The sequence below is a fragment of the Opisthocomus hoazin genome, chromosome 9 (genome assembly GCF_030867145.1).
Source record: "Opisthocomus hoazin isolate bOpiHoa1 chromosome 9, bOpiHoa1.hap1, whole genome shotgun sequence".
In the NCBI taxonomy this organism is placed as follows: domain Eukaryota; kingdom Metazoa; phylum Chordata; class Aves; order Opisthocomiformes; family Opisthocomidae; genus Opisthocomus; species Opisthocomus hoazin.
This window is the reverse complement of record NC_134422.1, coordinates 21780492-21805878: the sequence shown is the minus strand read 5'-3', so window position 1 is coordinate 21805878 and position 25387 is coordinate 21780492. Positions and strand designations below refer to the sequence as shown.

The 25387-nt window shown below is 35.8% G+C and overlaps 1 protein-coding gene across 6 annotated transcripts in view; it reads left to right on the top strand.

Moving 5' to 3' along the window:
- Positions 1-25387, top strand: part of LOC104328996 (sodium channel protein type 1 subunit alpha) — a 110932-nt gene that overhangs the window by 79925 nt on the left and 5620 nt on the right. For all 6 annotated transcript variants that reach the window (XM_075431093.1, XM_075431091.1, XM_075431095.1 and 3 more), the window contains 4 exons: positions 714-836; positions 15347-15628; positions 24662-24715; positions 25058-25195. In XM_075431093.1, the coding sequence (XP_075287208.1) occupies positions 714-836; positions 15347-15628; positions 24662-24715; positions 25058-25195 (597 nt within the window). The remainder of the gene's footprint in view (positions 1-713; positions 837-15346; positions 15629-24661; positions 24716-25057; positions 25196-25387) is intronic.

Here is a 25387-nt window from a genome sequence, read left to right as displayed (position 1 = left end):
GAAGCTATTATAATGTATACAATATGGTATTTCTCACTGAGGTAATGTAGGGACACAGTATGCATTAAGGCCTGTGGGTATGAGACTTTATTACACCTGCTGCCTATGGAACTGTTCTTATAAGGTCTTTAAGAAACAGCATAATCCAGGATAATGTCCACCTGTAGAGCACACAAATTCAGCAGTCAAGCAAAAGGATTAGTCAGTAAAACTGAATACAGAAAAATTAATCCTTTCTACCAATTTCCAGAGTAGCAATGTTGCTCTGTGACCCATTTGTTAATTCAAAACAGGCTTCAATCATTTCCCTTTCAGCTGTGGGCAATCCAATGGGCATTATCACCTGTAATTACTGATCCAAACAGCATTGTAAAACAAACAAAAAGTGAGAGCAATTCCTAAACTGGTAAAAAGGAGAGATTAATTTAATTTGCTTTTTATGGTTTTAAATGCCCTCAAATCACTACCAAATTCTGAAAATTCAAAAGTATTAATGTTTCCAGCTATTGTTACCTTATGGTATTTTTGTTTGTTTATTCACCTATCCTACTCTTGTTTCATATTACTTCTTTTCTTTTTTATTTAAAAGACTTCCTATTCCTGAAGAAAGTGGTCCAAAATTAGATTCTTCTAAAGAAGTTTATATCTCACATCTATGGTATGTAAAGTAGTATGTACAATATAATAATTTTTACTTTCCTGTTTTCATATAGGTCTCTTTGGTTAGCTTAACAGCAAATGCATTGGGTTACTCTGAACTTGGTGCCATTAAGTCCCTTAGGACACTAAGAGCTTTGAGACCTCTAAGAGCTTTGTCACGATTTGAAGGCATGAGGGTAAGACAACATGAAAGAATCTGAAACTATGCATGCATAGAAAGAACCCATGCATGCAGAATAAGGAATGACAAGTCCATGCAGAAAGGCTGCACTATCTTTTTATCTATTGCATATCTTTTACTAACAGATAAGCAAAAAGCTTCATCAATTCACCTAAATCCATATGCAGTAACACATAGAAGTTACATTCATTAAGGTTACTTTACTTTCTAGCCAATCTCAGGAGTTTTCCATATAAGGCTTTGAAATTACCATCAACTCTCTCAAAAGATTCTTAATAATGAATAAAATGTAACAAGATTTTCTTAATTTTTTACTGATAAACATATCACAATATTTATACAGGAATCTAATTTAGCATTAGTTAATAAACATATTTTGTTACCAGCTGAAATCCTGCATGTTTCTTCATATTTGATAAACCATCTTTGGTGTAACCCTACTGAATTTTACTAGATGATACTAGAGATATATTCATACCCACTAGTGGTTTACATCTATTTCTGAGTTTGGCTGACTTTAATCAAGTTATTTGATTTCTCAATTAAATTATTCTTTTTGTAAAGTAAATGCATTTCTTATTTCAACAAATCTCTATTCAATATTCAATACAATGTACATAAGATTATTTCTTACTTATTCTGAGTAACTCAGAGGTCCTGCTTACTATTCACCTCCCTCAAGAAAGCATTTTAACTTATTTTTTCATCTGTTTATACCTTCTGTTCCTTAAAGCCACTGAATATAAACTAACTCTATATGCATGTCACTGAAATATGTTTTAAGAGAATGCTTTTTGCTGTTTCATGGAAACACAGGAGGAAACCATGCACTAATGAACTTCAAGCCAATTATAAACCAGAGGAATAGCCTGGGATATGCTGTCTGAACAACTTTTAGATACAAATCTAAGCTTAATCAAGTCAAATTGAGGCTTAGAATTCTATTCCTTAAATTGTATTCATCAGGCTACATATGTCTACTTCAGAATGCATCAGAAAAAAATATTGCTAACCAAAGATTACTAGATTAATAAATTTCATTTTCATATAGCAAATTGACTTTTAACAGTTTTCCCATCATTTGAAATTCATGAATTGATACTCAGCAGGGTAAGAGCTGGTCAAGTAATACAGAATGTCAGAATTTTCATTGAAGTTTGGAATGACTATTTAATTTAGCCATTTTCTCTTTGTCTTTGTACTTACTGTTCATGAACATTCAGATAAATGTGGTTTTGTGCAGAGAAATGTTGGGAAATTGCTGTCAGCTTTACTTTTTTAACAATGTTCTTGTCAGCTGCAGGAGGACTGGAAGACCAGTATAGAAGTTACACAGGGACAAGAAATGCAGCTGTTTAGATGACGTTGGAAAAAACAGATAATTTCTAGAAAGATAATGCAAAAATTGATTGCCAAATGTTTTATTCCATTTTTCTGTATCCTTACGTGATTGCCGTAGTAAATTTTTCACTTAAAAGATTTAGGATATTCATGCTTAAAGAAAAGTACCTGTTATTTGAAATCTCTTTACTGCTTTCCCTTATTTCTCACTGAATAACTATGAAACTATGCCAGAAGCCCAATCATATGGTACAATTTCCGATGTACAACTTGAATAATTCATGAGCAACTTACTGTGTGGGGATCACAGACAAGCCTGGAAAAGCAAAAAGGTTTCAGCTCTGTCCTCCAATATTAATGATAATCAACGAAGTACCTGATTCCAGTCACTTAGGATATTTGGCTGGCCAGCTGTATAGGCCTTATCTTTACTGTTAGTTACACATACTTCTGAAGATGTTCTTCCCAAAGCACTTGGCAAGTATTCACAACAGCTCATTGACAGATAGTAGCAATACTTTATGAATGACTCACGAACAGTAAAAATATTCATATAACAAATAATTGACCAGCTCATGATAAGACTATAGTCCAATTGCAGTCTTCTCAGAAATGGAGTTAATTTCATAAAAATGCATAAAAGCAGATTCTTTTATCTGCCATCAGAAAGTAAAAATAAGTAAACCCTGTTTGCTTTCTTATATTGCCTATACCTATATGGAGCTGTGACAAAACAAACTGAGTTTTTATTCACCATGTATTTGCAATTTTAATGTTTACTCCCATGTTCAAAACTGTGCAAATTTTGCCTTAAAAGTATAAGAGATTGTATGGATTCCACAAAAGTCCCTGTACGTAAAAAGCTCTACATCATTTTGTAAAACAATCTACTAACTTTGCAACTTTAAATCAACCTCTTTCATAAATAAGTTTACTATTCTGGCGAATTGGAAGAATACAGCATTTTACATAGTCAGTAAATAATAGTAACTATTCTGCTATCCCTAAATATCAAAAATACTTCTCTTTTGAAGTTATATTCTTAGAAGTCTACAGTTATACTCTGTAGTTAGAACTTAATTTTGTAATTATGCTGTTTCATAAATGGGATGAATTATCTTTCTAATGTGAATATAAGATACATGAATCACTTGCATCAAAGTAGGGTACAAGTTTCCCATATCCTGTGCTTGTCTTGGGCACAGAAATTAATTTTGCCATGTTAAAGACATTTAAAGTATCTGCTAGTATACTGATTTCTGAGAAAATTTAATACTTTTTATAGTGAATCTCAAAACCAACTCCACCCAGATGCTGGAAGGCAAAGTAAAGAATTGCTTTAATTTAGTTTAAATTTCTGTCTTAGGGTTTATATTCTCATCTCAATTACTGTACATACTGAGCAGAAGTATCTGCAAACTGAGATTTGAATATACCCATTGCTTTTTGTTTAGCTTTTTAGTATTTGCAATGTAATGCTTTTGTGCTAGTTCTGAATTGGTATGCTACTTGTAAATGTAGAATACTGAGTATACATTGCTTTGCTGAGTTAGAGAATTAAGTGACAATAAAGCATGCATTTGTGTCTAATTTCACAAAATAAAGCATGTCATGCCGTGCTTGATTTATTTATTAGAGAAATAGTAGAAGGCAGCAAACAATCTGAAATCCACTTGCACTTTCAGTTTTGCATGCCTTATGCATATTTCTGGCTGATGGCTTTAAGCATTTACTGTATTTCAAATTTCCAGTCCAATTTCATAACTTGTAAAACTAAATTAGAGTATTTGGTGTCTTAAATATCCTCTAAAATTCAATGGCTATTCCTTAGATTCCCTCACCAGGAAAACGACAATGAGGAATTTTCAAGAGTACTCCAAACTTCATTAGTAGGAAAGAAACATTTTTCATATGATTGAGTTATAAAACATAACATCAAGTGTCTGTCATTACTGATTCACAACTAATAACAGGCTATATATTTCTGATTCATATAGGATAACCTTTCTTCACCTTGGATGGGGTGGGTCACTGGTTCCTCCACTTATCTGTATTATGGGTATAGTATTTCCTCCTTTTCCACCCTTAATTATTACAGTGTGACTAATCACTACATTGTGTGTTTAGAGTTAGAAGGAGAGACAATCTCATTTGAGAATCCCAGTAGGAGCAAAAGTAGATTACATATCTTCACCTGACACCCCCTTACTTGCTTTAACCCTTTGGAAAGAATACTTTGAAATTTGTGATATTACAGAAATAACATGAAAACTTTTGAGAAAGTCAGTATCGTTATTTAGAGTTATCTGAATTCTTTTTGCAGGAGAGAGGTACCTCAGCTATTTTTTGATTTTTAGATGCTTTTTAAACTGAGAGAAAAAATGGCTTTCTTTAAACATTTGAATCCAGCTTTTGCATTGTTTTGGAAAGATCTGTGCTTTACTCTGTTACTCGATTTATAGCCACATACATTCAGAAATATCCCATAGAAAGTTTTGAACATAACTTGTAATGCATTAAGCACATGCCAAAACACTACGAACTGAATAATCACAACTATAGATATCTATATAATTGCAGTTTAAATTTTTGCACAATTTTTAAACCCCTATAGGTCACATTAAGTAAATCACTCCAGGTCTATATAGGTAACACAAGGCATCATATAACGTATATAATCCCTTCTTGGAATCTGAATTCAGTCTTCTTTGGCCTGTGTTGAAAACTTGGTTTTCTAATTTTTATAAAATGCCAATAACAGCAATATTTTTGTAGTATCTTTCTTGGAGTTTAGAAATGTCCTGCATGAGACATGTCAGTGATATAAAAAATTTGTGTTCACAATCAGATCCTTAGAAAAATCCAGTTCTTAGCCTACAACCCTTGCAAGCACCAACTGTAGGAGGGTATCATTACTGCAGGGGTTTTTACAGCTTCAGTGTAAATGATGTATCAACATAAACAGCTTTCACTGTAAATTTAGTACCTTATCTCACAGTTAAGAATCATGTATTCACTCTCAAGAAAGTGTGTTCACTATCTTCTGTAAATTTCTCTTAAATATAGAGGAATTTATTTTGTTAATCAAAAGATTATGCACTTTGAAGGATTTTTTGAGGACTGTGATCTTATTCAATATCTTTGATTTTTAAGGAAAGTCCATTTGATGTGTTATGTCTCCCAAAAGAGAATTAGAAATTTACAAACGTCGATGCAAGAAGACTCGCTATATAGATTTTCATAAATCACACAGGAAATATCTTAGTATTTTGAGACTTTTCTTAGACTGTAGTTCTACAATTAGAAGAGAACTTTTGAAGGAGTTTCTTATGTAATTCAAGCTGATATGATTTGTGTTTTTTGTATCTTGAAGAAAATCCTTACTTTTCAGATCAAAATTTAATGAAATATGAATGACATACATAATACAGTTTAAATTTTAATTTAAAATGTTAAAGAAGACATAAAGGTCAATAACATTTCGTTTCTCCAACAGGAAGAGCAAAAAGGTGGTTTTTTTTCACTGCATACGATTAAATTTTAATATATTCTTCCCAAATCAAATAATTACTCTGTTTTCATGCTTGTGTATATTTACAATATTTGCCAGGTGTTCGCAAAGAAATGCAGCCATATGATTTAGTGCTTGGCAGATAATTATTGCATTACATCATACAGTATGTTAAATTATGTCTTCTATGTTGTCTTCAAAAGACTTTTGTCAGATACTTGGTGTCTGGTGAGAAACAGAAACAAAGCTACTCCAGGAAACCTAGTATTTTGTTAAATCCAACAGTGTAGCTTGCTTTTAATAGACTGTTACATGAATAAGAAATGCTTCTGTTGCTACTTTAACCAAGTTAAATTTTCTTATAAAAGCTAGGACAGAACTGCAGAATCATTGAGGTTAGAAGGGACCTCCTGAGATCATCTAGTCAAACCTCCGTGCTGAGAGTTCTAGCATTCCAAGATACAAACTCGCCACCCAATAGGATGAAATTTTTCCAGCACAAAGTGTTGTAAAAGTAATTTGTGCATCAAGTGTCTGAGAAAGTATTTTGCTTTCTTTGAAGATAAAATTCTCTATCAGAAACATTTTTCAGTCAGTTGCACTTGTAGAATAACAACTAAGGAAAAACAGAAAATACTTCAGTTGTTAAGGACATGATTTTCTTTTCCTCTGAGATCTTTTATCTCTTGCTTCAACTTTATTTGTCCATTACTATTAAGATTAAGTTTTAGTTGTACCTCCTTGTCAGGTCTCTCTGATTCTTTCCATCTGCCTATCTTCTCTTTGCATACTCTCAGTTAAATCCAAATTCTTCTTTACAATTCCTGCTTTAAATGGTCATTTTCTACTAATCTTCATCCTGTATTCCTAATACAGTCTTCACTTTACTAAAAAATTGAGAATCTTGTTATAAATACTCAAATTTTTTTCAATTGTTTTACACATAAGGTGTTTCTCATGCCAATTCAAACACTGTGACAAAATGCATTCATTTCTTTCATGAAACAATCTTTTGTGCTTTTTTTCCTAATTTAAATAATATTCTAGTCTCACTTTCATAATTTACTTTTACATACTTTCTGTTTGCTACTTTGTAGTGATCCTAAATTAAGGATAAGCATTAGTTTGCTGGAATAAGACTTCAGTTTTATTTTTTTCCTTTGCTTCTAACTTTTCTAAACATTTTTCTAAATTGTATTTAATTCTGGGCTTACATAACCATAGGTCATGCAGTTAAGAATAAATTATATGTACATACACGGCATTAAGGCAAACTGTGTAGTGAAGGTGGCAATATTCTAGTTCTTTTACTATACACTTCTTAAGGGCAAAATCCATAAGATACTTCAATTTTGGTTGGAGGACAGAAAAAAGACAAATCCAGACTCTTCTCACATATGCACAGGGATAAGAAGAGGCAATGGACACAAGTTGGGTTATAGGAAATTTTTATTTGAATTATAAGGGTTTTGGGGGAGGGTTGTGGTTTTTTTATTTTGGTTTTTTTTGGTGGGGGCAAGGGTATTTCATTTTGATTTGGAGGTGGGGTTTTTTTTATTTGGGTTGGGTTTATTTTTAAAATGAGGTAAATACTGAAACAGCGGAACATAATTAGTGGATTATAGATCACACATTCATACAAACATGGTGCATCACCCTGATTTCTGTTTGTGGGACAAAGTTATGAGAATTTATCACAAGGAGTCCATTAAGCTAAAATAAAGAGGAGTAATTAATTGAAAATGAGAAGGTTTGAATAACTTGGATGAATCCACATTTTTAGATTCACCATAGTTCCTCCCTAGAATCATTATTTGGATCATGTCAAGTAGGTTGCACTTTCTCCCACAGAAATATTTAATTCTCATCCTCTGTTGCCTCTAAAGCCAGTTCACAGCTGATCATCAAGCATATGCAGCATGCTTCTTCCCAATGTACCCATTCCAAGCTACTCAGTGAGAAAATATGTAGTTTTGAGGTGTCTTGTTAAAGCATGTATTGGCAAGTAAAAGAACTATCGCAATTGCCCTCTCTCTCTCTCTCTTCCTCCTCTCCCTTTCTCCCTCTCCCACTCTGTCCTCATCTGCTAGGTTGCACTGTCAGATATATTTTACCACCTGATATAAACATTGGGAAAACGTGATAAATTTTCTTCACTGTCTTTGAGGAAGACTTCGTGCTGTGGGAATGTACATACACTTTATCCCTTCAACATCAAGAACTTCTTATTCTTGTATATCCATACATGACATCCCTCTTCCATCAAACTCCATGGATACACTCCGACGAGAAAGGGTGTGTTGTGTGGGAATATTTTTTCCTGTACCACATCATCAGTTATCTTCCCTCATGGGCACTTCCAAACCTCACACTGAGCCTCCACTGCGGATCAGTCTTAATCCTCTGCACTGGGTGACGTTTATATTCTGTCTGCTGCCCCACAGGTCAAGTACCTCCATTGCCTTTGTGAGAAGAACATTTCCAACTGACATAGCTTCTCCTAGTTTAAACCCTATATCCATTTCCTCCGATCCCACTGACTTTCTGCTATGTTACGACTTGTAGTAGTGTCTCCTCTAACATCACAGAAAAGCTGTTTTCATCGTCAGTTTTGTAGCAGCAGGGAGAACAGGAAGCCATCATTACAGCATTTTTATTATTATTTGGTCAGAAAGAAGGGACTGCCCCAACCACTTTTCTCATGCTGAGCCCCCTGCCACCTTACAAACACTCGACGGTCGCATGTGGGAAGGGACAACAGGAGTGAAAGCGCTGCTTTCATGTAACATTGCAGAAACATGGCCCCTGCTTTCCAGCAGAGACTGTAACTGCACAGAGTGTGTACTACACTACTGGTACAAGATGTTTACATTACATGTACACTATACCTGGAAAAAATTAGTGACTATTGATAAATTATTTCTCAGTGATTTTTTTTTTTTTATTTTTTTATTTTAGGAAAATAAGTTGCTCCCAAGTGTCATGTTTACTGAGTAAGAAAATTGTACTTTGAATTTTCAGGCTTTGGGGAATTTTGAAACAGTAGAAATTCAGCCATTCAGGTGCCAGTCCCTTCAACTGTATAACTTCTTCTAAATTGTTCAGGACAAGAAGGGACTACACAAGGTTTGGTTTTTAGATGGCAGATGTTAGATTTAAAAAAGAAAAAAAATGTTTTATTGTATGCATATGAATACCTAAGTATAAATCATTGTATTTGGAGTAAAATATCAGCAGAAATGTTGACTTGATTTTAAAAGCCGTAATTCACTGTTTCACAAGTTCAAACCCATCTCCCACCCAGTTAAAAACCTCTGCCTATGAGAAAGAATTGGGCCTATTTTGTTAAAGTCTGTTTACACTTAGGGATATCACATTGCTGCTCATGATCTCAGTGCTGTCTGTCACAAGATGCTCTCACAATGAAAATGAACTCAAATAGCTATCATCAACTGGGCATCTTCCAACTGAATTATTTTAAGGATTTCACAATTTTAATCTGAATTATTTAAATGTTTACGCTCACCTTCACCCTTGTTCATCTTTGCACAAACGTGGATAGTAGCAAATTTCATCATTGCACTGGTGGATGATCTCATAATTGGTGAAAATTGTATTTGATGAGATTTTTTTTCTGTTTATTTTATTTGTTGATTAAGACTTTATCACCACTGATTACCCTGCAGGTCCACGCATTTCCTCTTTTTACCTGACAAACCAAATGAGAAAAATGAAGGAATTGCACGTTTCTTCAGGTACTTCTTTTCTAGAACTCTAGTGCCGTGTTTTACATCACACTGCATATCTACAAGGTTCCAGATTATCTTTATGCATACAATTTTAGTAGTGAAATGCCAGAAACTGCCATCTCACAAACTTGTAGCCACCTATGATTGCCAAAGTGTGAAAAGCTTACTAAGAGACAATCTGCAAGAATTTTCCCATCCTTCATAGATACAATTACGAGATGAATTTCATCCCAGGGGAGTGAGAAGCTGTTCAAGTATTTTGGGGGGAGGTACTTGAAAGAATTCTTGGGAACATTTTGCTCTGTACTATCTTTGAATTTCTAATTACCTTTCAAAAGGGTTTGTCAATAGGGCAATTCATACTTTGGATTTTGTTTTGCCATGCAATTATCAAAATCCAGGGGTTTAGTGGGTTTGGTTTCTTTTCTTTTTACTTCTTTGATGTAGGGGTCTTCCTTCTTATCACACAGACACAAAAGAGCAGAATGGGTGCATATCTCTCTTAAATTCGGTTTGCATAACAAATCTTTTGATTGCATGTCATTTTATAAGCATCTGTTTTTGCAAGCACCAGTCTTTGGAAAACACCATTATTTGCATATAGAGAAGTTCCTATTATATACTTCTGACTTGTGCCCATGTAAAACATGTGCCCATGCTTCCTGATGGGTAAACTAGAATATGTATAGCATACATATGATAGAGGATCCAGTGACAGTGACAAAGCTATCAGTCAAAAGTACACAAAGGAGAGCCATACATTGAATTCAAGCTGCTGGACAGCTGATCTCACTATGCTGGTGCTTGGGCTGTGGATGTCCAGTGGTATGCTTCTGCTGCCATAATACAAATAAATCAGCTGAATCATTGGTTCTCTTATAGCTGTTGATTTATGAATGCAAAGAGCAAGGGATGATAATTCTCAAGACAGAGTTTTGTTCGAACCATTCATTGCCTTGGACTATCAGATAGTGCTTATCTTTTTTGATTCAGGTATGGGCTTTCTTCATGGTCTCCCTCAGATACTCTTTTGATCCCCTGACTAGGAAAGTTACTGTATTCCTTATGTCTTTTTCTCCCTTTCCTCAACTCCTCCACAGTTTAAGAGAGAATATACCTGGCTGTTACCTGCTACCCACCACCTGGTCAAGTCAATGTGGTTTCAGCATCTTCTAACCTTCCTTGTCTGATGTCCTCAAAGTCCTTCATTATGAGAACGTGCTAAACTCAGATCATGTGTATCACCTGAGCCTCCATTGCTGTCCACTCACAGCACATCTACCTGCTCATTCCAGCAATCTTACCTCTGTGGTGGACCAAGAATCTAAACCAATGGCTACTTGCTCACTTCTTCAATTTTCAATGCAAATGCTCTGACAGCTTTGTGTACATCTAGACTTTGGCCAGTTGAGCAGGGGAGATTCATGATTTTATGGAAGATGTTCTTACCTCAGACTTGTTCAAGTCAAGGCAATACTCATAGCTTACTCTCATATCTCACCAAAGGCAGTGTCAGTGTTTCATTTGAGTCAGGAATGAATTTTCCTGATTTGCTCTAATGTGGCTGATGCTAAACATGTTGTTGTCAAACTCTCTCTGCCTGCTGCTGTTTTTGAACAACTGGCTCTTCAATCTTTGTACCGCTAAGAGAGAGATGAATGGCTTTTTGAAACAAGCACCATCTGAAGTGTATGACTGTGTGACTACACAGATAGTCGCTTAAAGAGAACAAAACTACTCAATTTTTTTTGACATATGTATTCATGCCCACAATTTGTTCCTCTTCCTTGGAGTTCCTGAAGGCTTTCTCAGGCTTTCCCAGCTATCTAGGGAATTGAGTACAGGAGGAACAAGTCTTATGCTTGTTAGGGCCATACAGCATGCATAGAAGACAAGATTTTATTTCATCCATAAAGGTCCTGGTGAAGTAGAAATTATTTGTCTTTCTGTGCTTGTCTATGTGAATCTTACATGAGAATATATATGCAGAAAAAAATATGAGGTAGCAGTTAAATAACCTCTATAACCTTTGCTGGACTCCTTCAAAGGACTCTGATATGAGATCTGGCACATCAGTTCTTTGGGAAACTTTTCCTGTTTAAGCCTAAAATGATGAAGTTGACAACTTCCAAAGTGGAGGTAAATAAAGTACTGTGTCATTTTAAGTAGGCAGAATGTTGGGGACATAATTCTACAATCTTCCTTTCCATCCCGAAGATGGTAACTTCCTCCTCATTTGCACTAAGGACAGAGTTTGGAACTTCTTAACAGAAGCTGCAAAAGTTACAGGAAAAATGCATAAGTACTACTGAAGATTGTTTCTGGTTTATTTAAAAATTTCAGGAGGCCCTTATATATCCATTAGTCAGGTCCAATGTAGGAATTCCTGGAATATACATATATTTCCTATATATTTAATATTGGAAGATAAATGTTACGAAAATTTAAACATGAAAATATTGTGTGTATATATGAAATACTGCTTTCTTCTAGAGGAGACATGGTTTCCCACAACATTTTTTGTTTCCTGGATGAATATCAACTGAGATGTAAAATAGTCTAGAGCCCATTTGCCTTTGTAGGTGTCAGGTGTTGCTTCTCACTTGCACTTATTGCTATTCCACCTACCTGAAGCTACAGGAAGGTGACCAAGCAGAAGAAGCCTGGGCTTCTACAGCTCGCTCACTGGAGTCAGCCTGACCAACAACATCCCAGCCTTGAGGAAATGTGTAGGTAATTTAAACAAACAAAAAACCAAACAACTCCGCAAAGCATCTTTTTCCAATTTATTGGTATTATCTTCTGTATCAACAAATAACAGAAAATAGACTCAAAAGGACTGCACCTTTTAAAATTAAAATATATTTAGAATCATACACATCTGATCTAGATTTGAAGAATGAGCAAAAATAAGAGTTGTAGTTGCCAACATTTTTTAACCCACTACAGACTCTTTTCAACAAGACAAGATTGACATTTTTTATTTGCTAAATTTTTAACTCATTAAGAAATGCTAATCGATATATTTTCTGCATTCAGTTCACTTTTCAATTGGTTCTCATTTTTTTCTGTCCATTTGCTGTAAGTTATGTGCATAGGTGTTGTGTGTATGTATGGGTGCTATCTTGGATATATATTACGTAAGCTAATGTCCTGGTTATCCTGATACAGCTCAGCTATTCCCAAAGAAAATGCCAAAACAGTAAATGGAAAAAACACTGATAAAGCAATTGCCTCCAACTATATGTGTTGAAGAAATTAAAGGCTTCTTCCTAAGGTGGACTTTACAGTCAGCCAAGCATCTGACCAGCATGTAAAAAATGCAGTTTTACACTATAAATATGATAGGGCAAAGTCTCAACACAGGTGGGGAAAAAAAAATAAAAAATCAAACAAAAAAAAACCAGAAACAGAAAACAATTCTAAAAGTTTTAATTTTCTTTTCTTCTTTTCTTAAAAAACCTTCCAGGGGGACTGGATAGCTCAAGGGGTTGGTAATAGGATACAGAGCCTTTCATCTCTAGGTCACCAGTTCGCATCCAGGCCAGGTCAGTAGTGACCAAAAACTGTTACAATTTGATGGGGTTTCAGTGACCTATATGAAATAAGTTGTTGGAACTGTTGTTGGAACAGTTGCTGGAAGGTCTTCACTTCTTATTCAAGATGTGGCTGATCTTTTGGCAGTCTCATTAGTGAGACTGCATTACCTGTTCATCTAAAGATGAGAGAAACACTGATGGCATTTTGTAGAAATCTTTCTACAACTACTGTCAATTCATAATTGTTGTAAAAATTACTGTAGCTGTTGGTATTCCACTGCCTGTTGTGGATCTGTGCTGTGGTCCAACGGATCTCAGGGTTGTTAAAAAGGTAACTGCTACAGGCATTCAGTCATATAATACCATTCTTCATGTAAGCACAGATAACCTTAATGTATTTAAGTTGCAGGACTAAATCCCCATCTTTCTTTCTTGACATCTTTGTTTTCAGGTTTTTCACTAAGATTAAACAGAGGAATTCAATCAGTATAACATATCCAGAATATTTTTACAGGTGAAGAAAAAAAAAATAAAAGAAAAAGATAAGACAAGCGCTAGATGGCCTAGAATTTCAAAGCAGCAGTAGCATAATACAGCATCATAGATCAGTTTAGACTTGGAATAAAATCCAGAATCATGGCATTTCTAATTTTTATGTTGTTCTCAGTTTCATCAAGCTAAGTAGCAACAGATTTCTCCTCCCCATAGAACAGTAAAAAAACATTTCCCTCACTCCATTGAAAATAGTTTCTTATGTTCAGAATATTACTGGGACCTTGTTAGCCTTTTTAAACATTTTTTTAAATGCTTACCTTATGCATACAACACGTAGATACTTCACGTTTTCCATAATGGAAATCACAAGAAGCAAACATGCTTCCTTTAAAGTTATCACCAAAACCACAAGCTGCCAAGAAAAGCTAAATTTTTTTCAAAAAATCATGGTTTTATAAAAGATAGGGATAATTCTCGGTTACAGAAAGGTCCCATTTCTACTGTCTGGCAATGGAGGAGGCCCTTAAAATGAGAAGAAAATATGCCCTGAAAATAATGTTTCTACCTAAGATCTCTAAACAGGTCCTAATTCCTGGCCATAACATTTGGGAGGAGGAGGGTGCTGAGTGACGAGTAACACAACCACAATACTCCGCTTCCAAAGGCCTTCAAGAGGTGTGAAATACAGGTAGTAAGATGGAGCAGCTCTGAGCTTGCTCAGAATTATGTTGGTAGTGGGGAAGATACCTCTATGTTGCAGAAAGCAAGGAACAAAGTTGGACTAAGACACTGTAATACACCCCAAGTATCCATGCCAATCTTTTCCTGTCTTACTGCAGGAGTTGCATTACTGAGAATCAGAGCCCTACTATGTATTTTCTTGTACCTTCCTACAAGGTCCTTAAAGTTTTAAAGAGAAAAACCCCTAAAATTTAAAATAAAATCTAACTTGTAAATGAGATCTTGTATTGGATGCTTAAGGAGAAATGATTGCTTAGCTATTAGCCATACAAATATCACAAAAGTTTTGATAGCTCTGACAGACACATGGTTAATTGCTGTTTATATCAGAAAAATACACTTTTTATCTACATAAGTAATTACTGATATCTTGCCTGTAAAAGGCTCAGAAGGCAACTGGCCAAAAGTAATTTAAAATGCAAAATCAAAACCCCTAAATATGTCCTTAATGTACATCCTTCTTTAGATAAATGAAGGGTATTACTGACTTAAACTCAATACATGAAACAATAAGACTGGAGCTTGAAATAAATTATGTTGATTCAAGTAGACACATATTGCAAAACTGTCTTGCTTTTCTATACAAAGAAATTAATCTTTGTTATAATCTTGCATGGAAAAATAAGGCGATAAAGATATGTATTTAATTCCTGCATAATCCTTTTAATGTAGAGCTTAGTTTCTAGATTCATGGCATTTGTGTTTTCAGCTTAAATTTCAAAGCTATGTTGATCAAATCTACCAATTGCCATTTTTCTTTAAACATTTTTAAGCTATAATTTGATGCATTTTTTGAATTTTATTATGTATGTATTTATATTTAACGTATTTGTCTTTTTTATATAGAACACATCAGTGTCAGGCTTCATCTTACTACCACCAGGTCTTCTCTTTTGTTTTTCTTTCATTTATTTTAATTTTCTCTCTTATTTTCCTTTCATTACATGTTCTAATGTTAAGTATTTAAAAGAACAGTGCAATGCTACAGTTATTAATGTACTGCTGTAACATTTATAGTATTAGTTTCCGAACAAGCATTTATTAAGTGTTGGTAAAACAATATACAAACCTTTACTGCTGTAAATATTCTTACACTCTTTTCTTTTTTCCCCCTGTATTTGTGTACTAGGTGGTTGTGAATGCCCTTTTAGGAGCAATTCCATCCATCATGAACGTGCTTCTCGTTTGTCTTATATTCTGGCTAATTTTCAGCATCATGGGAGTAAATCTGTTTGCTGGGAAGTTCTACTACTGTGTTAACACCACAACTGATGAAAGGTTTGAAGTCGACCAAATCAACAATTTTAGTCAGTGCGAGGAACTCATAAAAAACAATCAAAGTGCCCGATGGAAAAACGTGAAAGTAAACTTTGATAATGTAGGATTTGGGTATCTTTCTTTACTTCAAGTAGTAAGTGATCACTCTTTATATACCTCTTACTGTTTATATGTAATAGTGAAAAGCAATTCTAGCAACAAAGACAGGAAACATATTTACCTGATGATTTTTGTCTGTGACTTAGTAATACCGCTGCACTGATAGTTGATTATTCTTTTCACAGTAAGCAGCAAGTAGAGGCTACTAAGATTAATAACAAACTTTTAGGACATCTGACAGAACAAGTGCTATTTTTATTTAGAACTCCCTTATTCTCCAGCCCCTTCTAGCCTTAAAAGTTTCTAGAAGTACCTAGGAATGGTATTCAGCTATCTGAATACTGTAAGTTTTACTGTTGCTCAAAAAACAAAAATCTGCATTGGTGTGATTAAGTCACAGAGAAGAATTCGGGGTAGGAAATCCCATCTCAGTGATGTGGCTGCCACCAGTGCAGCCTCATGTGATCTGAGAAGCAATTTCTCGTTTAGAAGAGAAATAGGAAAAGAAAAATATCATTAGATACTATAATCTAGGAAATATTTTCCCTGCTATTTCTGTGCATAAGCACCTAGTGGAGTTTATTTAGGAAAAACTGAGGGAAGAAAAGAAGGAAGAAAATATACGCAGAAAGATACTACAAGGTTATGGCTTCACCATCAAAAAATGTGTCCTCACAACGTTATCTTTGTATTTTGGAGTAGCTACCAATCTGACCCAGCTTCAATCAAGAAAATGCTGGACTCTGACCTATGATGTGTGCATTCAGCAACCTCTACGTTTTTTTGAGGTTACTGTCTAATTCTACAGAACCTTAGTTTTAATTTTTATAATTTTTTAATGTTTCTAGCTTTTACGTTTGCATAAGAAATCTCAATAATAAAAATATGTTATGTAGCAGTATCAGCATCATCCTGCACAGGGTCTAAAACGGTAATTCAGAGCATTGTGAACTGCCTCTCCCAGCTAATATAGCGTCTCACCTGTGTGACTGATAACTCTGACAAATTTCACTATGATTAATTATTTACTTTACTTTAGAGCAGAGACATGGACCAGCAGTATTAAAGAAATAAACTACTGAATACGATTTTCTTTTTTAATAAGAAAATTGGATTGTAATAGAAAGACTTTAAATATTTCTTTTCTCTGTCTTATTTCTGAAACCCACTGGCCTGGAATCCCCCTTGGGATCAAGGGCACAGAACACTTTATTACACACATTCAGGAGAAACAAGACATCAACAAAACTCTTTCCAAGTGGTTTGCAACTCTTCTTCCAGTAGCAACCTAGTCTATCCTGGGACAGGGATAACTCCAGGTATAATTTTTCCCGGTTTTGTGGCCATGATCACCACCCCTCAGCTACTTGCAGTCATACGTATTTCAGTGTCATGGCTATGCATAGATGATTCCATCTTCTCTTCACTGAAAAACAACAAATATTTCTTACATGAAGACTTAGATTCTTAAATTATTGGATTGTTCTGGGAGGCAAATTGGAAGAAATTTGCCACTTGTCTTCCAAAGGAAAAATCAATGGAGGGACATAGCTGTCATGGGAGGACAAGCCAGTTGTTTTTGCAGTACATATAATATACAGATTTGGCCCTGATATCAAAGGCTTGCCTAAAGGGTGGATTTTTTTTTTCTATGAGTAGAATGTCAGTGACAACAACAGTTTTGGTTTTTTTTTTTAATTACTAAAGTGCATGTAAAAGCATGAAGAGATTTTTTTATTTTATATATCAGAAAAAAATGGAGCACTTCTGTCATTCCACAAAACAGACACTTGGCCCTGCATCTTTTAGGGTTTGGTAAATAAGTCACTAGTAGTGATTCTGCAGTTATGGAATGGTCCTAGAATCACAGAATGCTTTGTGTTAGAAGGTACCTTAAAGATCATCTAGTTCCAGCCCTCCGTCATGGGCAGGAACACCTTCCACTAGACCAGGTTGCTCACTAGATCACGCCCCCTTCAGGTACTGGAAGGCTGCTTTAAGGTCTCCCAGGAGCCTGCTCTTCTCCAGGCTGAACAGCCCCAAATCTCTCAGCCTCTCCTCACAGGGGAGGTGTTCCATCCTTCTGATCATTTTTGTGGCCCTCCTCTGGACCTGCTCCAACAGCTCCATGTTTTTCGCTCCAGAGCTGGATGCAGGACTGCAGGTGGGGTCTCAGCAGAGCGGAGTAGACGGGCAGAATCACCTCCCTTGACCTGCTGGCCATGCTGCCTTTGATGCAGCCCAGGATATGGTTGGCTTTCTGGGCTGTGATTGCTGGGTTGTGCTGAGCTTCTTGTCAGCCAGCACCCCCAAGCCCTTCTCCTTGGGACCGCTCTCAGTTCATTATCTGCCCAGCCCGTATTTGAGCTTGGGATTGCCCTGACCCAAGTGCAGGACCTTGCACTTGACCTTGTTGAACTTCATGAGGTTCACATGGGCCCACCTCTGAAGCCTGCCCTGGTCCCTCTGGATGGCATCCCTTCCCTCCAGTGTGTCAACGACACCATACAGCTTGGTGTCGTTGGCAGACTTGCTGAGGGTGCACTCAGTGCCCGTGTCCATGTTGCCGACAAAGGTATTGAACAGCGCTGGTCCCCATACTGACCCCTGAGGAACACCACTCATCACTGGTCTCCACTTGGACATCGAGCCATTGACCACAACTCTTTGAGCGTGACCATCCAGCCAATTCCTTATCCACAGAGTGGTCCATCCATTGAATCCATGTCTCTCCAATTTAGAGACAAAGGATGTCATGCAGGACAATGCCAAATGCTTTGCTCAAGTCCAGGTAGATGTTGTCACTTGCTCTTTCCTTATCCCCCAATGCAGTAGCCCCGTCGTAGAAGGCCACCAAATTTGTCAGGCAGGATTTGCCCTTAGTGAAGCCATGTTGGCTGTCACCAATGACCTCCTTATTTTCCATGTGCCTTAGCACAGTTTCCAGGAGGATCTGCTCCATGATCTTACCGGGCACAGAAGTGAGACTGACTGGCCTGTAGTTCCCCAGCTCTTCCTTTTTTTCCTTTTTAAAATGGGTGTTATTTTTGACATTTTCCAGTCAGTGGGAACTTCACTGGACTGCCACAGCTTCTCAGATATGATGGACAGTGGCTTAGCAACTTCATCCACCAGTTCCCTTAGGACCTGTGGATGCATCTCATCAGGTCCCATGGATTTACGCACCTTCAGTTTCCTTAGATGATCTCAAACCTGATCTTCTGCTACAGTGGGCTGTTCTTTATTCTGCCGGTCCCTGCCTTTACCTTCTACAACTTGGACAGTGTGGCTGGAACACTTGCCAGTGAAAACTGAGGCCAAAACTTCATTGAGTACCTCAGCCTTCTCCATATCCCAGGTAACCAGATCTCCTGTTTCCTTCCAGAGAGGGCCCACATTCTACCTAGTCTTCCTTTTACCACTGACGTACCCATAGAATCTTTTCTTGTTGCCCTTGATGTCCCTGGCCAGATTTATTTCTGTCATGGCTTTAGCTTTCCTAACCTGATCCCTGGCTGTTCAGACTATTTCTCTGTATTCCTCCCAGGCTACCTGTCCTTGCTTCTACCCTCTTTAGGCTTCCTTTTTGTGTTTGAGTTTGTCCAAGAGCTCCTTGTTCATCCATGCAGGCCTCCTGGCACTTTTGCCTGACTTCCTCTTTGGAATGCATCGCCGCTGAGCTTGCAAGAGGTGATCCTTGCATATTGACCAGCTTTCTTGGGCCCCTCTTCCCTCCAGGGCTTTATTCCATGGTACTCTATGGAGCAGATCCCTGAAGAGACTAATGTCTGCTCTCCTGAAGTCCAGGGCGGAGAAGTTCTAGGGCAGAGAAAGAAAAACATCAGCTTAATTTTCACCTAATGCTTTAACATATGCAGAATCTATGGTTTTTTCGCCTTCAAGAACACAACAAAGGCCATAATTCATAAATGTTAGAGATGCTTATATTGCTTGCTCAATCAAATAAGTTATTTATAAGGTGATTTTCTATTTGATACATAAAGAACTTTTGATGGGAATCTAGAATGGGATTCTGAAGCCATCATGTTCAGAAGAAACATGAGAAGGGAATAGGTATGTCATAACCCTAGATTTCCCTACCCTTCCTAATCAGCTTGTAGTAATAGTAATATGTGTAAATACTAAGAATTAATCAGAGGTATCCATTACTATGTCAGAAACAAACATAAAGCTACTGAAACATGAGTATTTTGCCCAAAATAAGGTATTAAGCCTGAAAAATTGGAATCAAAAAGCATGGTTGCAAATGGATGTGCTTTCTGTGCACCCAATGTGAACATTAATGTTCTTTTTTTATCTTAATGATAGTTGAAAAGTCAACTGAAGTCATTTGGTTCTCCACCTTAACAACCTCAGGCACAGACTCTTGTTGTGATGGATCTGAGAAAATAATCTCATAGAAGTCAATGTCATTTTTCTAACAACAAACTCAGTGATAAGTATCAATGCATGAATTACAGATACAAGGTCCCTTTTTCAGAAAGCTTGAAACTACCTACAGAAAGCTTACAATCCAGTATTATTTCCGTTCTCCATTCTACCCTCTAACTCATGCCCTTTGAGTCAGACAAAGAAGAATATTGTAAATCCCTCCAGCTTTTCTGGGTTATGGGTAATACAACATAAATCTTTATTTTCCGCATCACTGAGGTTTCCTATCTGGAGTGAATACTACTGGAAGTAGTATCGTTTTCATGGAAAAAAATAAAATGAAAACAAGTCAAAAGAACTCCAGACACTCGTACTGAGGACCTTGTTATTCTGGGAAAGACATAAATGAGTCCCATAAACAATTTTTGTTTTGAATCACGGAAAGCCTTTGCTGGTAGTATATCGGTCTGTTCAAAACAGAAAAAAACCTATCTTTTTTAAGAGTAATATAGAAAAGAAACATAGATATTTCACAAAGAAATGCTCAAAAGAAGTGGGATAATTTCAGAAAGAAATATTCGAGGCTCAAAAAATAGATTGGAAATGTGTGGCTGTGGCTTTTTAAGCAAAAAGAACTCTCTGAGAAGCTCTTTCTTGAGTTCCTTGGCAGTGATGGGGAATGAATTTCTGGAACAAGGGACCTAAGTAAAGAGCATAAACTAATTTTTGCTTTGCATATTGTATCTTTTTTTATTTTGCGGGAGGGTTGTGTGTGGAAATTCTTTAGTATTGATAGCAATGTTATAACTCTTTCTGCCCAAAAATGCAGGCTAACGTGTGCCATTGATATAACCAAGTTTTATAGACTATTAATTGGAGACTGTTTTCCAAAATTCTTACATAATTTTTAGTTGGAGTGTAAATATTCATGCCATAAGTACACATTCTCTCTATAAGAATTTTTTCTTGTATGATCCAGCATAGCTAGTCTTGGTCTATGTGGATTTGCAAACTTCTTTTTTCATTTCTTAGTTTGAACTTGAGTATTTCTCTGTCCCTAATGAAAAGCATCAAAGCAGAGACACATCTGCTGGAGAAATTCCTTTTGCTGTATTCATGCGTCAGTGAATGAAGAGGAAGAGGTTGGTGTACACAAAGGGATGTGGCATCTGCCCTGATAATTTTATGGTCTTATGCCTTTTTAAATTGAACCTAGTGTTTGTATTCTTTGGTAAGCAAATCTCCTGGAGGCCTGCTTTTATCCTGCTGGTAAGCACATATCCTGCTTACCAGGATAAAATGTGGCAAACCAGTGGGTCTCAAAGCACAATATTCTGCTGTTACTAACATAAATAAGTAAACATGTCTTGTTAAGTGTAGGGTAAAAAAATCAGAAGCTGAATGCTAGGGCTATAAGATTAGGATGGCTTCTAAATTTCAGCAGGTTAGTGTTTTAAAAGCAAGATGCTATTGTAACTTCAAAAGGGAATGTGAATGCTCCTGGTGATTATTTCTAGGAAAGGAGTGGTGAAACTCCAGCATTATTTATAACTTCATTAGAAATTATCTGTTAGGGAAAAAAGTCTACATACTTTTAACAACAGTGAAGTAGATTGGGGGATTCTTGTTTTGTTGTTTTTTTTTCATTTGAATCTGCATTTGTATATATGTCTTCTTAATTTCCTTGGGGAATGAAACATTCGGAAGACGCTGTTTCAGGTACACTGCCGTAATCTTTGAAATCAACTAATTACTCCTGTTTTACTGCCACCAAGAATATAAATATATTATTATATTTGAATATACAAAAAGGAAACTAAGAATTTGATCTATTAGTCATATTTCTGTGTTATTTTCTATTCAGTATACACAAATGCCAAAATAATACCTTATTTCTGTTAAAGAAAATGTGTTGCAGATAAATTTAAGCCTAACATAGGCAGGCCTAAGCTTCTACTGAATGCAGCAGAAATAACACTGTTTCACTAAATGTGATGCCTTGAACTGAACCTCCAGTTCCATTATTTGCTGTTGTTCAAGCAACATATTTAAAAATCACAAGTTCTCCTACTGAACTGTTGCTTCTGCTTTTGGAAGTTCTCAACTAGTGTAAATGGTCTTGCATAATGATGATTATATTCACAGATTCCTACTGATTTTCAGGAGGGATTTAGAATAAAATAAATAATATGATGAGACTATATTTTATTATTAAAATTAGTCAGTTATTTATTAGGTTTGGGGATTGTTTTTTCTTCATTTTTTCAATAATGGTAATATCTTTTGTGATCTTTTGTGATTGTGGAAAATACTTATTTTACTTTAGATATTTTGAACTGCAATATAGTAATACATTATATTTATTTTTTTCCACCCACACACTCTTCTCAAGTTGCATTTTTAATGATGATAAAAGCATAGAACAGCTCACTTCTTCAGATTTTTTTCCTAGTGCTAGCTGAAAGGTACTCTCTGTTTATAATGGAGTATTTTACTGATGATGGTGAAGCTATCACCATAGCTTTCACTGATGATGGTGAAGCTTAAGTATTTTAAAATTAGTCTATTTTTTTCCATTCACTCTAGTTGGTCTAGGCTACACCAATAAACTTAGAAAACACAATAATTCCATTTTTCCTGGGGCATGATATGCAAGGATCATTATGTGTCTGAATCTGAGGCAACAGCACACACTTTGCAGAAGAGACAGTCCATCATTTGCATCATCTTTCTTACATAAAAGTATGCTCACTGGTTGCACTTAGTGTTTCAGTTTGACGTGCTGATCTCAGCCTAAGTTATGACATTCCAAAAAATGCAAATAATGTACCAAGGCAGAAACAAAAGTAGTGACTATAAGATGTGAAGTAATTATCCTGCCCTATTTAGACATTGTAAGACCTCAGCTGAAATATTGAGTCCAGTTTTGGCTACCATTTCAAGAGATGAACTAGTGAAAGAGAGCTCACAGGAAAATCATGAGAATGATTAAAGTTCTGGAAAACAAGATCTACATGGAAAGACTGAAGGAACAGTGATCACAGCCTAAAGAAGAAAAGCAGCAACAATCGGTTTGAAAATAAGTAAAATGTGCTGCACAAAGGATGATTCTGTTCTCCAGATATGTAATGATTATGACAAATGAGAGTCTTAAATGGCAACAGAAGAATTTAGATATTAGGAAACAATAAGGAGAAGTGCCAGAATAAATATTTTATGAGGTTGTGGAGTGTCCATGATTAAAAGTCTTTGAGAACAGGTTAAACATACATTAGGAGTTACATAAATAAAGATGATCCTACCTCTCCTAATCCCTTGCAGTCCAGATATTTCACAAGGACTTTAAATTCTTCAGCTGAGGCTTCTACTTGTTTCAGATTTATTGTTGATTTGTTGGTCCTTTGATACTACACTTTGATTTCATCATCGTACTGTAAGTTGCCTGAACTTTATATGTTCTGTGTTTGCAGCAAAGATGTGACAATTGTTGCATATGGGATTTGCATCTCAGGATAGTCATGCTCTTTTTAGTATTCCACTGTTTCAAAAGTATTAGGGACCTATTTTCCTTTAAGAAAATAATTCCTTCTCATTTCAAGTTCACTTCAGGATGATGACAGCTGCTTTGTATGCTGCATAAGAAAAACCTTTTTGAAACCTCCACTAGAAATGACACCTCAAGGTGACGGAGATACAGCAATAACCACAGATGAGGAGCATTCCAATCCCGACTTGTTTCTGCGACTGGTCTCTATGGTGATGAATATGAAGGAACCAATAATCTGCAGCCTTGTTTAGCAAAATTATAATAGGAATTAAATGGCAGAGAACTATCTCATTTCTTTGTTTTATTTTGGGCACAACTACATTAAAAACTGAGTGATTTCTTCTTGGAGTGGCTGCCTAGTCAAAAGAGAACTAATTGCAACAGCAGAGAAAATTAGTTTCTGTTTTGAACATTCAGATGAAGCAATCTACACCTCACCATCAAATATAAAAATTTACAGATTTTGGGCAGAGGAAATAGCTATAAAAGTTCACTAAATGCTGCAACTTACGAGGCATATTAAATCTGCAATGCACATAAAACACATCCTCTTCTTAACGGTCTATCTCAGAACATGTCTGAGGGATCTAGTCTCTGTAAAACACCATACAATATATTTTAAGTGGGGAAATAGCATTACTAAATCAGAAAAAGTCTTTCAAAGTAGAGAAAAATAAAAATTCTGATTGATAGGAAAATACCTTTCCTCAGATGATCAAATTTTTGGTTCCCTTTGGTTCACCTCTCTGACTGATTTGAGAGGGACTACACATCAGTCTTCATTGGTGGCAACTCAGTTACTTAAGGCTATTTCTCAGCTGTACGTAGCCTTTGCAGTTGACATGATTTGATGAACATTTAGTCCACTAAATTGATACTGCAATCTATTGTGATAATTAATTAGAAATAAATTAATTATGGTTACTGTTTAAAGTTCATACAGAGACAAAATAGGGGGATATACAATAGCGTATCTGATGAGCCGCTGTGAAGAAAGCCAAGAGAGAAAATTATTTGGAAACTTCACTTTATGCTAATTACTCCTGGTGCAGCAAGTTCCAGTTGCTGGAAATAATTATATGCACTGTCTTCAAGCTCTATGCTTAAACAGGTGTGTACTGTTTACAGGCTACATTTAAAGGCTGGATGGATATTATGTATGCAGCTATTGACTCAAGAAATGTAAGTACTGTAAATATTTTAAATTATCTTTTTTTCTTGAGGTGTGTCTATGAACAAGTGTGTACTTATGTATCTACCAGAAGCAACTAATATCTATACAATAGAATGAAACAAAATTAAATTAACTAATATGAGATTCTGCTGTAACAGATTGTGGAAAATTGAATGCAAACTGCCAGATGCTGTCAGTAATAGATGGAATGGACAAAATACATTGATATAAGTGACAGGAGTATTGTCCAAACAGCAAATACTAAGGACATGTTGCCCCAGACTGCCGCTTGTTCAGCTGAAATTTTCACATGAAATCTTAGGAATGATATTTCACATTTTTTTTCTTAGGTATTAGAGCAACCCAAGTATGAAGACAACCTGTACATGTATCTGTATTTTGTCATCTTTATCATTTTTGGGTCTTTTTTCACTCTGAACCTGTTCATTGGTGTCATTATTGATAACTTCAATCAGCAAAAAAAGAAGATAAGTATTGTTTCATTTCTCTTCTAAATATATTCTAAAATATTGCACTTTCGCAGGTGCAGGATATATGGAATGTACACCTAATGTTTGTTCAAAATTGAAAATGCTGAAGTATGTTTGTATATAAAATCCTACCAAGATTTAGTATGCATTAACGTCATAAGATTTTACATTGTAGTGAATGGTACAGAC